Consider the following 16566-nt stretch of genomic DNA (forward strand, 5'->3'; position numbering starts at 1 on the left):
TATGTTTTCCTAATCAATGTGTATATATTTTGTCATATTTTCACCTAGCCTTATTTCATAGTGACTTCCACCAATATTACATGTTCTAAACAACTATCGATTTGACAGTGAAGTCTTTCGTTGATCTAATGCATAATGACCACTGGCACACTCACTGCGTAATCTTCCATAGCCTGCTGTTGACTTGGATGTTGCTCTTGCTGACTTGATGATTCTTTCCTCCCCCTCAGATTCAGGCTTCTTCAGGGGAGACCAAGTACGCTGGTCCTTTGGACTGTGCGAAGAAGCTATACAAGGAGGCTGGGATCCGAGGGATCTACAAGGGGACTGTACTCACGCTCATGCGAGGTAACCTTTGAGCCCTCCACCTGTGGTGGATTTGCCACGGGGAGGTCTTGCCTGGATCTCTGGATTAGCCTTGGCCCCATACGTGCCACAGCCCTGACAGGGCTGGAATGGTGTGTCCTGGTTTTAGGCCATTTCACCTCTGGCCAGCATGGACACGCATGAGAATGGGGGGACCTTCCATCCTTCTGGTAGGCTGGCCCTCAAGGGTGGAAATCATGACAGTGGTAGTAGCAAGTAGATGGAAATCATGGCTGGAGGGACGAGTGGGAAAAAAGAATAACATAGGAGACTTCCCTGGTGGTCTGGTGGTTAAGACTCCAAGCTTCCAATGCAGGGGGCATGGGTTTGATCCCTGGTGCCATGTGGTGCAGCCAGAAAAAAAAAAAAAAAAAAAAAGTGACTTAGTAACAGTGGAGCTCTATTTGGCTTGAGAAGCATGTTCTACTGGGGTGGCGACAGAGGCAGCAGAGATAGCCCTGAGATGGCAGCTTGGAGGAAGGCCAGCTGTTAGCTCCAGTTAAAACTGCTTGGAGTGGGCATGTTAGTGGGGACCACTCAGAGGGCCTCTGAAGGTGAAATAATGTCATGCTTGTTTATGCTCTCTGACACCAGTGCTGGCCCCAGAGCCACCTCTGATCACTGCAGACAGGAAGTGCTGCTGAGGAACTTCTCAGGAAACCTTCAAGGGTCCAATGCCAAGGTTGGCTCTCCTAAGATCAAGAAAGTTGTGAGGATTTTCTGTCATTTATTTTACATCTTTCTTGCCACTAACAGATGTTCCAGCCAGTGGCATGTATTTCATGACATATGAGTGGCTGAAAAATATCTTCACTCCTGAGGGAAAGAGGTGAGGAGAACAGAAGAGCTTAGAAGCCACTTTCCCTCATTACCGGTAGGTTGCCCTTTCCCATTAGTGGGTCTGAAGGCAGAAATGGGACCTGCTTCTATCTCCATGTCTACTTTCCTCTTGTTACTGCTGAGCCCCAGCTAACACCAATACCTCTTACTCTGTGCCTCACCCAGTGGAGCAAGGGTTTGAAACAAGTACAGGAAACCTCCTCCAAAGAGTGGCAGCTACCTTGTCACAGGAGTCTTGGCCTTGGACCACCTCCCTCCAGCCAGTTCCTCCCTCTCTGTGGCCTCCATGTCTGCAGAGAGGGGGATGATCTGAATGCTACTCTCACAGCCTTTGTGTAACCAGGGCTGTCTTTGGTGTTCTGCAGCGTCAATGAGCTCAGTGTGCCTCGGATCCTGGTAGCTGGGGGTTTTGCAGGAATCTTCAACTGGGCTGTGGCAATCCCCCCAGACGTGCTCAAGTCCCGCTTCCAGACTGGTTAGTAGGGGAGAAGAGGGGTGGATGGGGTTGGAGTGGGCCCCAAAACTGGCTGCCCCTGGGATACAGAGCTCTTAAGGTCTTAGGCACACTCCCTCTCCACAGTAGCTCTCAGCGAGTGTCTGGCCAGCATTCTCCCTTGTAGTCATTTGTGTCCTAAGAATGTGAGACTCATTTTCTTGTCAGCCTCAACATAAAGTAACTGAGAGAAGGACTTCCCTGGTGGTCCAGTGGTTAACACTCCACTAGATGGGGCACAGGTTCAATCCGTGGTGAGGGAACGAAGATCCACATGCTATGCAATGCGACCAAAAAAAAGTGAGAGAAGAAGTCACATCAACCTTCCTTCCCCCACACGAGCGGAAGGACCATTTCATTGTTCATTCCTTTCCCCATTCTCTCGGCACTCGTATAATGCAGACGTTGGTGTGTCCCAGGGTGAACTGTGTTGTCTGTGGACTGGTCCTAGGTGACCCACATAGTAGCCTCTCCCTGGTGCTGGGGCCCTGCAGGAAGACTTGACTACAAAATTGTCCCCATATTGGTCACCATGGTCAGGTCAGAAAGCTTCCTGAAGCCTTAACAGTTGGGTTCTGCCCACAGCGCCTCCTGGGAAATATCCTAATGGTTTCAGAGATGTGCTGAGGGAGCTGATCCGGGATGAAGGCATCACATCCTTGTATAAGGGCTTCAATGCAGTGATGATCCGAGCCTTCCCAGCCAACGCGGTGAGTGACTGGCAGGAGCTATGCTTTTTCCATTTGGGGCTCAGAGCAGAGTGCAGGTGGACCTACTTTTGCTTGCTTCTGAGACTGAACTGGGGGCTCAGTTTTTCTGGAGTCCCACCCTCAGCCAGAGCCTCCTTATTTGTCCCCTTTCCTGAACCTGTCAGATGAATTACCTTTGTGATTCTCCAAGGTGAGGAGCTTTAACTTCCTGGCCTGACCATCAGAAGTGGCCAGTTGTGGGACATGCATTTTCTTTCCCTATTAGGGATGAGAAAGCACAGCTTGATTCCATGACTTGAGGGGGGAGTAAGATTAGGAAGGGGTTTTGGTCCTGACAGGGCCAGCCGAGCACAACGCTGGGGGTCTCTGTGAGTAGTCACACTCTTGTTGTCTTTTCTCTTCCTTCCAACCCCTTCTCAGGCCTGTTTCCTGGGCTTTGAAGTTGCCATGAAGTTCCTTAACTGGGCGGTGCCCAACTTGTGAGGCTGAAGGCTGCTCCAGGTTTCAGGATGCCAGAAGTTGTCATCCAGGAGGAACAGTGGGCGGGACTAGGCAGTCCTGAGGTGTGAGGAGAGGGGGATGGTGGGATGAGAGCTCTGTGCATGGACCTGTTGAGACCATTGTCTTAATCACACCCTCTACCTGGTGTAATTTGCCATTTTGCAACTTGAATCCTCTCTTGTCAATTTAAGGGATCTCATGAGGACTTGGAGGTGGAGTAAGTAGCTCCTAGACCACATACCACCTGTGGCCAGGGTGCTGTCTGCCAGTTGACTACTGGCCCTCCTACACTCAGAATACTCTTCAAGAAAGAGGGACTGTCCACCTCTCACTGGAGACACTCTGCATGTTTGTAGTCAGCTGACTAGGAGCTGGGGCCTTCCTGCATCCCTAGCCAGGAGCACCCGCCAGAGTGTCCTCTAATCCTGGCCTGCACAGCTCCAGGTCCTCATGGGAATGTGGATCTGAGACCCACATCTGTCTGTCCAAGCAGACTGAGCAAATGTGCCTAGGGGCAGAGAGCCTGTTAACACTCGGGTTTTGTTTTGTTTTTTTTAATGCATGCAAGTAATCAGAATTAGAACTAGAGTAACTTAATTTCCCAAGAGTTGGTGGAAAGCTTTTCCTCCTACACAGTGAGGAGAGTTCTGAATAGACCATCCCAGCTTGCTAGGATAAGTGAGAAAGTGAGAAAGCCCAGGGTGTAGGAAGACTCTTTTTGCACACTCTTTTCTCATGAGAACGCCCTATTTGAACAGGAAATAATAAATATTGTTTCTAATTTTCGCGTTGTGTGAAATTTTTTTCTTTTGATTCTGGGTCATTTCAGCAAGCAGCCAGGGGCCTCCGTGGAGGCTGTTAGGCATCCAGCAGCCTTCCCTGGATGGGATTCAGGCAGCAATTTCAGCAAGAGAAAGAGGAAGAAGTCTTGGCCCACCGGCCTTCCCAGACTGCCCCCGGCCCCGCTCCTAGAGAGTCAGATTGGTGGGGTGGGATAAGGCAACCTGACTGGTAACTGTTCCAATAGCTCTTGGGGGTCGCTGTATGATCTGATGTCTGGCCTTACTTATCAGGCTGAAGATGATGACCCGGTGCAGCCAGGGGAGATGAGGGAGTCAGAGTGGAGAGTGACATGCTAGTCTGTCCTTAGCTGGGGGAGGGAGAGGCTACCAGAGTTGGGCTTCTCTGGCTTTGTCCCATCTGGCAGTCACACTTCCGCTGGCACTTCCCGCCTCACTGCAGCCGCACAGAGATCCTTGGACTTTGGCTTCAGAGCTATCACTCAGCATAAATGGGTGAGAGGGGGAAGGGACCCACCCCCATCTGGGAGTGGGTGTGGCCAATTTGCCTGGAAGCTGAAGATTTGGGGGTTTAAGGAAGGAAGCTTTATTCCTGGGAAGATATTTCTGGATGATGGTCAAGTGAAAAAAAATAACTGCTTCAAAGATGAAAATTGTTTGCTGTCTTCCTGGGAAGATTAATTAATTCAGTGTTACGCTTTCCTGTCTCATGCTGCAGGATAGTTTTGTTTAATCTCTCGAGGATGGGGAGATGGCCTCCAAGGTGTCTCCTGAAGCTCTTCTCGGCACTGCTCAGTCCTTGAGACAGTCCTGAGACCTCAACCTTTTCCTGGGAGCCCTGGGAGTGCGTTTGCATTCTAGCTAAATGCCAGCCATTCCCATGGCTCAGGATCACTTTTACAGTCTCCTGCTTCTGAATAATTTGCCCTTTGAAACAGCTTCCATTTGAAAGTGGAATATTTTAATTCTTTGATGCTAGTGCTGGTGGATCCTTTTACTCCTCTGGGGATTCAAGAGATGTGAAGTCAAAAAAAGGGAAGCCCCTGGAGGCATATGTGTGAGGGGAGCAGAGCAGATGGTGAGTAACTCCCTTCTGGCTGGCACTTCCTGTTTATGATGCACTTTGAAATGCCACCTGTTCCTGATATATCTCTTCTCTCCTTGATGGGGGTAAGGGTGGGGGAGAGATTGGGGCCCCCTTAAGGAATTTCTTAGACTGCTACAGACAGCCTTAAGTAGAAGCCAGTAATAGTTAAAACAACCAGCCAGTGAGAACAGCTTTATGCAAGCACAAAGAGGAGTATAACTGGGTCAAAGGTAAAGGACAGAGGGGAGGTTGTTCCAGCCTCAGCCTGTTAGAAGCAATAGCAGCACCATTTCTGCTGTAAGGTCATAGCATCTCTACCCGCAGTTCTTTTACCACAGTTCTTTTAGGCTCGAGCCCCCTATTCCTTTCCTAACCTCTTCAGGGGTTCATTCTCATCTCTTTACCCCATGTAACTCAGGGTTTGGGCTTCCTAGTGGCTCAGTGGTAAAGAATCCTCCTGCTAATGCAGGAGATGCACATTTGATCTCTGGGTTGGAAAGATCCCCTGGAGAAGGAAATGGCAACCCACTCCAGTATTCTTGCCTGGGAAATCCCATGAACAGAGGAGCCTGGTGGGCTACGGTCCATGGGGTTGGAAAGAGTCAGACACAACTTAGCAACTCAACAACAGCAACAAACTCAGTGTTTAATGGGTAGGGATTTATACCTCCACTTTCAGATGTGGAAGCCAAAGCTCAGATAGGGTAAACTGATCTACCAAGATCATCACCAAGTGGATATCAGAGTGTGGCTGACAGAGTGGTGTCTCAGTGTCCACAGGCCTGAAGAAAGGTTTGTGACATTATCAGCAGTCCTGGATTGCTTGACCCAAACTCCAAGAGCCTGCCTGTACTGCAGCTGGCCTGTGAATCAGGCCAGGGACGGCACACAGAGTCCCAGCAGACACAAGGAAAGTCACGGGTTCCCCGAGGGCCCCTTTTTTCTAACTTCTTTGCTCTAGTTGGCATGCAGGCCTGTGGCTCTCCAGCCAGGGCTCTGCTTTGCTTCCCAGGTTCTGTCCTTGCTCTGAGATGTCTCAGAGGCAGACCCTAGGTCCACTCTAGAGACTGACACTTTCTCGGGACAGTGTCCAGGGTGGAGGGGGGGGAGTGGTGGTCATAAATGGCTCACAAGTGTAGAAGTAAGCAGCCAAAGAATTAACTGCTCCCTTGAGTATGGGTGCTTATTAAAATAACTGGACCAAAGGCAGTGGCTTCATGGGGGAGGCACTATGAAGGCTTGGCTGAGGGCAGAGGAAACAGTGCACTTCCTCACTCCCCTCTGGCCACTGGAGGCTCATGGACACTTCTAATGCAAAATATGCTGAAGCTGAAACTCCAGTACTTTGGCCACCTCATGCGAAGAGTTGACTCATTGGAAAAGACCCTGAAGCTGGGAGGGATTGGGGACAGAAGGAGAAGGGGGCGACAGAGGATGAGATGGCTGGATGGCATCACCGACTTGATGGGCATGAGTTTGAGTAAGCTCTGGGAGTTGGTGATGGACAGGGAGGCCTGGCGTGCTGCGATTCATGGGGTCGCAAAGAGTTGGACACGACTGAGCAACTGAACTGAACTGAACTGAATGCAAAATAGAAACAGGTGGTGGTAGATACTAAGTATGCAGGGAGACTGGGCCAGGGGACTGGCATGTAGAGCAGGTCAGATGAACAACAAGTCCCAGGAGATGGGTGGGGGTTGGGTTAGGCTTAGAGAAGCAGCCCCTTGGGGCAGAGGAGAGGGAGGTGTTCCTGCTGGGGGTGATTCCCCCAGAGCAGGTGGAGGGCATCAGAGGGCAGACAGTGAGTTAACCAGGGGTTCTGGGCCAAGAGCAGGGTGTCCTCCAGAGAAGTCTAGGGTACTATGAGCTTCTCCCTTCTTCCTGGAAAGAGTCGGAAAAAACCTTTTAAATCATGAACCTGTCAAGAGCATAGGAAATAACTGTTCCATTGGAAATAGCAGTTGGTACCCTACCCATGTTCATTATCACCAGTCTCACTGCTCTTAGACTAGACAGGTGCCCCACTTGAGTAAGCATAGTTGTAAACAATTCTGAGAACTGGCCCCATGGTGTCCATGTCTGTTCTGAGGTTGGTGGTGTGGGTGGCACCCGTGCAAAATGATGACTACCTTCTGGGTGGTAAGTATATCTGGGTTGAGTAGAGCATCTCGCAGGACTCTGGGACCTCCTCTTCTGTCTACCATGTCTCTGTGTTTCTCTTGCTTTCGAGGGTCTCTGCTCTTGACCTTTCCCACCCACCATTACTGGCTGTTGGCAGCTGTTTGCCAGTTACTGGCTGCCTGTGGGTTCAGTTGCCATGGTAACCCCCAGTGGTGCTGGTGGACAGGCTTGAATGAAGGCAGTCCTAAGAAGGGTGAGGATAGAAGATGTGGGGCTTGGGCCTCTTGTATTCTCTCTTGTTCCAAGGCCCTCTTCTTTTGTCAGCTCAGCTGGGCCCTCATGAAGGCCCTGGTAACTCTCCTTGCTATTGAAGGGTTTCCCCGAAGGGGCAGAGATGGATCCCTGCTCTGAGGACCAGGTGCAAGGGGAGGAGAGTCAAGCTAGACCTGGAGGCTGGCTCTCCATCCTTCCTCTGAAGCTGGTCTTCAGAGACAGGTGAGGAGCAGCTATGCAGTTCCCAATTTCTGTGGTCCTCATTTCCTCCAGGTCTGAGGATGCCTTTGAATGCCCTGTTTGCTGGCTGGCTGTCCAAGCTAGGGTATCTGAGACTAAGCCAGGAGGACCAACCTCCTTCAGGCAGAGGCTGCCCACAGCCAGCTCTGTCATCAGTCTGGAGTGGCTTCCTCTTGCCCTGTTTGCAACTGAGGTTGGAGTCCTAATTGTACAGCTGCCTGTCCCCCTTTCAAATGTATAAAATCTGACAAATGGGCAAACTAGAGAGTGGAGTTGCAAATTTGCCCTTCTAAAAGGTCGGTGGTAGGATTTCCTGAAGTGGGTCAGATCCCCAGGTGTGGCAGGGCAGTGGGAGTCCCACCTAGGTTTCCTGAGGATGGGCTGACTCCTGGAAAACTTGGGTCAGTCTTCACAGGAGCAGAGAAGAGTTGAGGAACCCTGCCCCTCCAGCTTCTCATTGCCCTGTCCTTACTGAAGTCTTTATATTCTGAGATCAGACACATAGCTTTGAATCAAAGGATCCTAGTTCTGAGACTGAGATCAGGAGAGCAGTCTCACTGGCTCTTCTTGCTGTGTGAAAATTTATTCATTTATTCAGTAAATCTTTTGCAAGACTGTGCGATAAGGACCCCAGCAGAGAATGAGCTGGACACTACCCCTCCCCTAACAAAGCTGATGGTTCAGGACTTCTCCCAGGAGTCCAGAAACTTGTCCAGGGAGCACCAGTGGGGATCACGTATTCCTGCTTCTAGACGCTCAGTTCCCAGCAGCACTGAACTCCTGGGTGTGTGCCAAGACAAAATGAGAGGTCCTAGTGAGGATTTAATTAATACTGGGTAATTACCAGGTGGAGCTTAACCATCCCAAATGCCTTTCAGATTCCCAAGGCTATATCTAGTCACTTTTTGACTTGGCCCAGCAGAGACAGAGGATGCTGTTCCATGCTTACTGGGACTTTGGTCAGCACCTGGGCTGTGTTATGGACACACTGGGAAGGTTTCCACTCTTTTCTCTTCCTTTGCAATCTGCTGTAGGTGAAGGTGCAGTCTGGGAAATAGCATGGCCTCTCCCATTTGCCTAGGCCCCTTCCTAGGGACAAAGGGTAACAGTGCCTTGCCATCTGCTCAAACACCATCAAGCAATGATGACCCAGGGCCCAGGGCCCAGGGTCCAGGGCAGAGTATGGGGAGAGAACGGGTGTGCAGACCTAGTCCTGAGAATCCTGATGGGAATCCTCAAGCAGAGAAACAGGCACAGTGGTCATTCCTGCCCTAGGCTTTATTCCCTTTTCTCAAGGAACATATTTCGAACTCATTCTTCCAGATTTATCTGCTGGTGGCTCCCAAATTATTATATCATCAAAACTCCTACTGCCTACAAGGCCTTCTTTCTTTGACATCTCACAGACCTCCTGCCAGACTTTGGAGGGTCCTACGGTCATGCCACCAGGCCACCCAACAGTCAGGGTGGTTGTGACTTTCCCAGGTCTTTACTCTTGTTGTCCTCTATGCCCACATGGCTTTCTGCTGGCTCTTCCTGTGGTTAGGTCCTGCCCAGGCCTCGGAGTCAGCTTGAATGTCACCCCCTAAAGAGGGTCCCCTTGTTCTCCACCATATCTGGAACCACACCGAGATGGTAAGGTGGCATTCTTGCGTCTGGCTCTCAGCTATGTCCCAGGTACCCAGTAAGGGCGGGCAGATGGTTGGATCTTAGCGTGTGCTGAAAGAAGAAAAGAAAGATAAGAGGCACTAACACTCCGCTTAGCAGGTAGACCTCTGATCCTTGCGCCTGGATCGCCAGGGTAGCGGGGCTAGTAGACGGCCCCTTGGCGCAAGCGCACTGAGGGCCGGCACTCGGCGGGAGCGCGCACGCCCGCGGCCGCGTGCGTCACAACCCGGGCTCCCGCCCCGCCCGTCCCGCTCGCCCGCTCGTCGGTGCCCGCGGCGGCGGCGGCGGCGGCGGCGGCTGCCCAGTGACAGCGGCGGCGGCACCAGGCCGGCCGGAGTAGCGTAGGGTGGTGGGGCCCGGAGACACACACCCGGCCAAAGGGCGGCGTGGCGCGAGGAAGGCCCGACCCGGGTAGCGCGTGAGGAGACCTCGCGGGCGCCGGGCGAGAGGCCGGCGTGAGGGAGCGCCCGCCCAGGCGGTGGCCGCCGGCGGCCCGGTCCCGCCTGCCGCCGCCGGCATGAGCCACATTCAGATCCCGCCCGGGCTCACGGAGCTGCTGCAGGGCTACACCGTGGAGGTGCTGCGGCAGCGGCCACCAGACCTCGTCGACTTCGCGGTGGACTACTTCACCCGCCTGCGCGAGGCCCGCTCCAGAGCCTCCACCCCGCCCGCCGCCCCTCCTTCCGGCTCCCAGGATTTCGATCCCGGCGCTGGCCTGGTCGCCGACGCGGTGGCGGACAGCGAGTCGGAGGACGAAGAGGACTTGGACGGTAGGCGGCGGGCTGGGCGGGGGTTCGCGGTGCGGGGACGGAGGGAGCGGTGCCGGGGGAAGGGGGTCTCTCGAGATCTAGAGAGGGGCTGCGAGGGGCCAGGCCCGCCACCCTGGGCCGGGACCTTGGAGCCCGCGAGGGGAGTTCGTCCGGGTTCCCCGAGCCGCCGGCGTGAACCCCGCGTGCGCCACTTCCAAATTGAGCTCGGCGATCCTGCCAGCCCCGGAAAGCAGCGAGCGAGTTGTCAGATTCAGCTCGAGGGAAACGTGCGCGCTTTCGGCCCGCGTGCTGGCGCGGGGCCGGAGGGGCGTGGAGCCCACGGCCGCCTCATCTCGGCTGGAGACGCTTCGCCCGGTTTCGCTGCGAAGACAAGAACGTTCGTCTACACCGACTCGGGTTTCCTAACCAGGACGGTAACTTGGGAAATAACTCATTTTATTAAAAGTTATCTTGCAAAACTTTAAGCGTAGACGGAAATAGAAAAGGTGACACGAACTCCCTATATGCCGTCACCCACGTTACACAGTTGAAATATCTGTCACAGATGTTTCATCTATACTTTTTTTTTTTTTTCCTCCTCCTTTGCTGAAGTATTTTAAAGCAAGTCCCAGCATTTCACCTTCTTTCAGCCTTGGATACTTCAGTATGCATTTCTTCATGTGGACCCAGGGAATATATGTATAAAGATATATTTCATTTGCCTAAAATGATTGGATCAAATGTGGTGAGGGTCAACAATACAATTTTTTTCTCATGTGGTGCAGGAAAGAAGACTAGTAATACCTTTATATCTGATTTAAGCAAGATTGTCAAAAAGCAATTCCGTTTTCCTTGATGGCTTCAACATAGGCTTGTCAGTTTAACGATAGAATTACCCTAGTTTTGAACAGCCAGAATTTAACAAAACAATGAAAACATTTGAGAGACAAAGTTAGAGACTTATTGTTTACTAGCTCACACTGAAAAAACCCCAGACAACCTAGTTTTGAGTTGAATCCACATTTAAGTTAGGCTGGCAGGGAGTTAATTATTGGTCATTGCTATTGGAGGTTGTAAGGTTTAGTGCTGTGGACAACATCCCTTAGTTTATTCACACTAAGAATGGAAATTGTTCGACCATGTTACCCTGGCTTTAATGCACATTAAATTATTGGTTTTTCACCTTAATCCTGGAAATCAGAAATTATTTCACAAATCCCTGCCACAGAGTTGCTTTGTGGTCTAAGACAAGCCGTGGAACTTGTCTGATTTTAAATTCGCTTATCTTTAAAATAGGGTTGGTGACCACAATCTCCCAGGAATAAATGTGTTTTTAAAAGATTTATTTCAGGAGTGACTTCTGCATTTGTTTCACTGTCATAACAATAAATCACAAAGTTGTAACTTACTTTGCAACAATCTTTATTTACCCAAAACATTATTATTTTAGCTATTAGTCTGAAGTGAGTAAAACAGAATTTCCAAGTTTTGTGTCATGTCTTCATTTTTTGGTTATTTTTTATATCTTTTTCAAAGTTGAATTGACTTGAATTTTTGTAACCCTGTGCTTTATTTTACTGGTATTTAATTTTTTTAATATATCTCTTCAGTGGCTGTGCTAAGTATAATTATAGAAGTCAACACAAGGTGAACTTCTATTTACAGATAATAGACTAAAAATACACTGCACACAGTGAGATACCACTTCATACCCATGCGGTTGGCTATTATGGAAAAAAAAAAAAAAACAGAAGAGCAAGTGTTGGTGAGGATGTAGTGAAATTGGAACTCTTGCTTACTGCAGGTGGGAATGTAAAATGTCCTGGCTGCTGTGGAATACTGTTTGACTTTTCCTTAAAAAGTTAAACATAGAATTACTGTGTGACCAAGCAGTCCCACTATGTATATACCCCCAAAGAGCTGAAAGCAGGGAGTCAAACAGATGCTTGTATGCTGGTGTTCATTGCTGCATTATTCACAATAGCCGAAAGATAGCCCAAGTGTTCTATAGACAGATGAATGGATAAATGTGGTGTGTATACAAAATGTGGTATATATGTACAATGGCACACTATTCATCCTTAAAAAGGAATGAAATTCTGATGTATACTACAGCATGGATGATTCTTTTTTTTTTTCCCCAACAACGTTTCATATTTATTACCGAGTCTCATATACTGATAGTGAGGAAACAAGGAACATCAGGAGCCAAGCATTACAGTAGTGATGTTCTTGCTGTGATTTGGCTGGTTAAAAAAGTGGTCTTAACATGTGTGCCACTTTTTATGTGAGGCTTCTTATAGACCCAGCTTGGTTTTTCTCCAATGTCTTCTCTGGGAATTGTACCTGATCTTATTGCCAGTTTTCATTCGAATCCACTGAGGAATGGGACGATTCTGCTTTTTTTCTTGGCTAGGAGTCACTTGATCCTGAAAGTCTTGAGACGACATGGTGAGGAGAGAACTCAACCGCACATAGGATGGCGGAGAAGAGAAAAGAGGAGGAGCATGGATGATTCTTGACGACATTATGCTAGTATAATATGCTAGACACAAAAGGAGAAATATTGTATGAATCCATTTATATGAGGTACCTGGAATAGGCAAATTCATGGAGACAGCAGAATAGAGATTACTAGGAGCTGGGGAGAGTGGACAGTGGGGAGTTACTGTTTAATGAGAGCGGAGTTTCTGTTTGAAACGATGACAAAGTTCTGAGATTGGATAGGGGTGATGGTTACACAACGTTGTGAATGCACTTAATGCCATGAATTGTACACTTAAATGGTTGAAATGGTAAATTTTATGTTATGCAGAAAACATATGTTTTTGAAAAGATAAGAAATACTAGGATGACCAAAAAGTTCATTCATTCAGACTTTTCTGTAACATCATACAGAACACGTTGCATAGCCAGTGATTAGGAACATTAGGATAATAAGTCCACAGTACCTAAAATTAGAAATAGGGTATATAGTATTAGAACCATAATATATCAGAGAGACTTTACTTAGTAGGGCTTCCCTGATAGCTCAGTTGGTAAAGAATCTGCCTGCATTGTCAGTTGGTAAGGAATCCATCTGCAATGCAGGAGACCCCTGTTCGATTCCTGGGTCAGGATGAGCCGCTGGAGAAGGGATAGGCTACCCACTCCAGTATTCCTGGGCTTCCCTAGTGGCTCAGCTGGTGAAGAATCTACCTGCAGTGCTGGAGACCTGGGTTCGATCCCTGGGTTGGGAAGATCCCCCTGGACAAGGGAAAGGCCACCCACTCCAGTATTCCGGCCTAGAAAATTCCATGGACTGTATAGTCCATGGGGCTGCAAAGAGTCGGACACGACAGAGCGACTTTCACTTTCACTTTACTTAGTAAGGTCCTGAGTGGCTAACCACCAATTCAGTTTATAAAACTGTATGCTACTAGAAACACTCAAAAAGCTTCATTAATTGTTATTGGTTTAGTTTAACAACAGTTTGATATCAAACAACACATCAAATATGAAGTATTAGAACGAATATTTCATTCTTGGGAAAGCATGAAGAGTTCAGACTTAATATTGACTTATTAATAAGTTACTCTGACTGCATCCTCATAAGAACAATAACTTGACATCTAGACTTGATTCACTTCTATAATTACAGTAAAACATTTATATTTGTGGGTCTCAGCATTTTTTTCTTTTTTGGTTTATGGAGACATAATCCACATACCACGTAATTAACCCATTTAAAGTGTATAGTTCATTGGTTTACTGTATCTACAGATATGTACAACTGTCACCACAGTCAGTTTTAGAACATTTTTATCACCCCACGAAAAACACCCCATACGCTTTAGCCATCACCTGCCCACATCCCTGTTCCCCTCAGTTTTAGGCAATTACTGATTTCCTTTCTGTCTCTATGAATGCGCCTATCCTGGCCAATTAATTTAAATGGAATCATAAAATATATGGTCTTTTTGCTTCTGGCTTCTTTCACTTAGCATAATGTTTAAAAAATTCATCAATATTGTAGCATATATTAGTGCTTCATTCCTTTTTATTGCTGAATTCTGTTCCATTGTATGAATCTACCACATTTTGTTTATCCATTCAGCAGTTGATGGGCACTTAGATCGTCTCCACTTTTTTTTATTATTACAAATAATGCTGTTGTGAACACTTCTGTGTATAAGTTCCAGTGTGGACATGGGTTTTCATTTCTTTCTGGTATATACGCAGTAATAGAATTCTTGCACCATATGTAACTCTTATACTTCATATTTTGAGGAACTAATTGTTTTCCAAAAGTGGCCGTGTCATTTTACATTTTCTAACCAGCAGTGTATTGAGGGTTCTGATTCCTCCCCATCCTTGTCAACACTTTTTATCTTTTTTATTATAGCCAACCTAGTGGGTAGGAAGTAGTAGCTACCTCATTGTAGCTTTGCTTTGCAGTTTCCTAATGATATTGAGCATTTTTCCATGTGTTTGTTGGTCATTTGTGTATCTTTGAAGAAATGTCTATTCAGGTCCTTAGTCCATTTTTTAAAATTGGTTTGTCTTTTTATTGTTAAGTTCTAAGAGTTCTTTGTATATTTTAAACAAGTCCTTTATCAGATATATGACTAAAAAATATGTTCTACATTTAGCAAGTTGTTGTTTTACTTTTTTGATATTGTCTTTTGAAGTACAAGTTTGTAATTTTTATTAGGTCCAGTGTATCATCTTCTTTTGTTGTTTGTGCCTGAGGTATCTTATTTAAGAAGCCATTGCCAGACCCAAGGTCATGAAGATTAACTTCTCTGTTTTCTTATATGAGTTTTACAGTTTTAGCTTTACATTTAGGTTGTAGTACTTTGGGGTTTTTTTTTTGGCTACGCAACATAGGAGATCTTAGTTCCCCAAGCAAGGATTACACCTGTGTTCCATGCAGTGGAAATGTGGAATCTTAAGCACTGGACTGCCAGGGATGTCCCTAGGTTGTAGTACATTTTTGTTATTTTTTGTTTAAGAAGTAAAGTACTTCATTCGTTTATATGTGGTTTCTCTAGCACCACTTTTTTTTTTTTTGGCTACACCAGATCTTAGTTGCACCATGTTGCAACTTAGTTGCGGCATGTGGGATCCAGTACCTTGATCAGGGATTGAACCTAGGCCCGCTGCACTAGGAGCACAGTCTTAGTCACTGCACCACCAGGAAAGTCCCCAGCACCACTTATTAAAAAGACTATTCTTTCCCCATTTAATTGTCTTGGTACTCTGTTGAAAATCAGTTGACTGTAAATGCTAGAGTCTGTTTTGAACTCTCAGTTCTATTCCATATATCTGACTGTGTGCCACTCCTGCATTCTTTAACTACTGTAGATTTGTAGTAGTTTTGGAATCAGGAAATGTGAATTTTCCAGCTTTGTTCTTTTTCAGAGTTTTGCCTATTTGCATCTCCATATGAATTGTAGGATTAACTTGTCAATTTCTGCAACGAGGCCAACTGGGATTTTGATAGAAATTGCATTGAATTTATAGATTAATTTGGCGAGTATTGCCTTTTAACAATGTTAAGTCTTCAGATCTGTGAATATAGAATGTCTTTTCATTTATTTAGGTCTTCTTTAATTTCTAAATTAAAGAACCACAAGTGTCTTGTAGTTTTTAGAATGTAAGGTTTGCACTTCTTTTATTAAATTTATTCCTAAGTAATTTATTTCTCGTGAAGTGATTGTAAATGTAATTTTCTTAATTTCATTTTCAGATTGATCATTGCAGATGTATAGAAATACAGTTAATTTTTAAGATATTGACCTTGTATCTTGCAGTCTTGCTGAACTTATTTATTAGTTCTCTAGTTTTTTAGTGGATGGATTCCTTAGGATATTTCCCCAGCATTTTTTATTGCACAGTATATACCACATAACAATTGGAGTTGGTTTAAATTGCCTTATTGGAACTTTTCTGAGACTTGCTTAATAATAATAATATTTCTACAGTTCACATATCTGGGTCTCTCAGGAGGATTTGGACACAGTTAGACCAGCCCTCTTTGAAACTTTCCCCCTCCTTGGCATCGGTGTCTTTGTTCCCTTGTGTCTTCACTCTCTCACCTCTGTCCTTTAAGTGTCTGTTGATGATCCCCAGAATTTGGTTTGTTTACTGTTTCTCCCTCAGTGACAGTTCTCTTCCTAAGCATTGAACCTGCCTTGAACCTGAACCTTCAGAATCAAAACTTGCTCTGTTAGCACACACACCCTGTTTATGGTTGTCTTGTCAGCTGGTCACCTCTCATTCATCTTTCAAACTCATGATGCCTAAAACTAATGTTGTCAACTTACCTGTCACACATCTCTATTTTCTCTGCAGTCACCTTTTTCTGATTTCTTCAGCAAGAAACCCAGAAATCCATCACTTTCTTCTTCTCTCTTTTGCCCTCTTTCACTTTCATTTGTTTTGAACTCTGGGTTCCCCCATCTTCTCCTTCCCTACTGTCCCTTCCCTGCCTTGGGTTTACTTTCTGTTACTTCGTAAAAGAGAAAAATTATTTGGCTGCACCAGGTCTTAGTTGTGGCATGTGAACTTTTAGTTGCAGCATGTGGGATCTAGTTCATTGTCCAGGAATTGAACCCAGGCCCCCTGCATTGGGAGTGGGGCATATTAGCCAGCGGACCACCAGGGAAATCCTTATATTGCTTCTTAACTGGATGCCTCCTGTAGGTCTCCCACTCGTCTGTCTTCCATCCATCTA

General features: G+C 46.9%; 2 protein-coding genes across 2 annotated transcripts in view; both read left to right on the forward strand.

Moving 5' to 3' along the window:
• The window catches only part of SLC25A20 (solute carrier family 25 member 20), a 36240-nt gene extending 32549 nt beyond the window's left edge, over positions 1-3691 (forward strand). The window contains exons 5-9 of the mRNA XM_061128663.1: positions 231-348; positions 1123-1195; positions 1572-1681; positions 2285-2409; positions 2830-3691. Of these exons, the coding sequence (XP_060984646.1) occupies positions 231-348; positions 1123-1195; positions 1572-1681; positions 2285-2409; positions 2830-2892 (489 nt within the window). The 3' untranslated portion in view covers positions 2893-3691. The remainder of the gene's footprint in view (positions 1-230; positions 349-1122; positions 1196-1571; positions 1682-2284; positions 2410-2829) is intronic.
• Positions 3692-9402: 5711 nt separating this feature from the next.
• The window catches only part of PRKAR2A (protein kinase cAMP-dependent type II regulatory subunit alpha), a 71055-nt gene continuing 63891 nt past the window's right edge, over positions 9403-16566 (forward strand). The window contains exon 1 of the mRNA XM_061128664.1: positions 9403-9869. Coding sequence (XP_060984647.1) covers positions 9617-9869 — 253 coding nt within the window. The 5' untranslated portion in view covers positions 9403-9616. The remainder of the gene's footprint in view (positions 9870-16566) is intronic.

Source organism: Dama dama, chromosome 24 (assembly GCF_033118175.1).
Source record: "Dama dama isolate Ldn47 chromosome 24, ASM3311817v1, whole genome shotgun sequence".
NCBI lineage: Eukaryota > Metazoa > Chordata > Mammalia > Artiodactyla > Cervidae > Dama > Dama dama.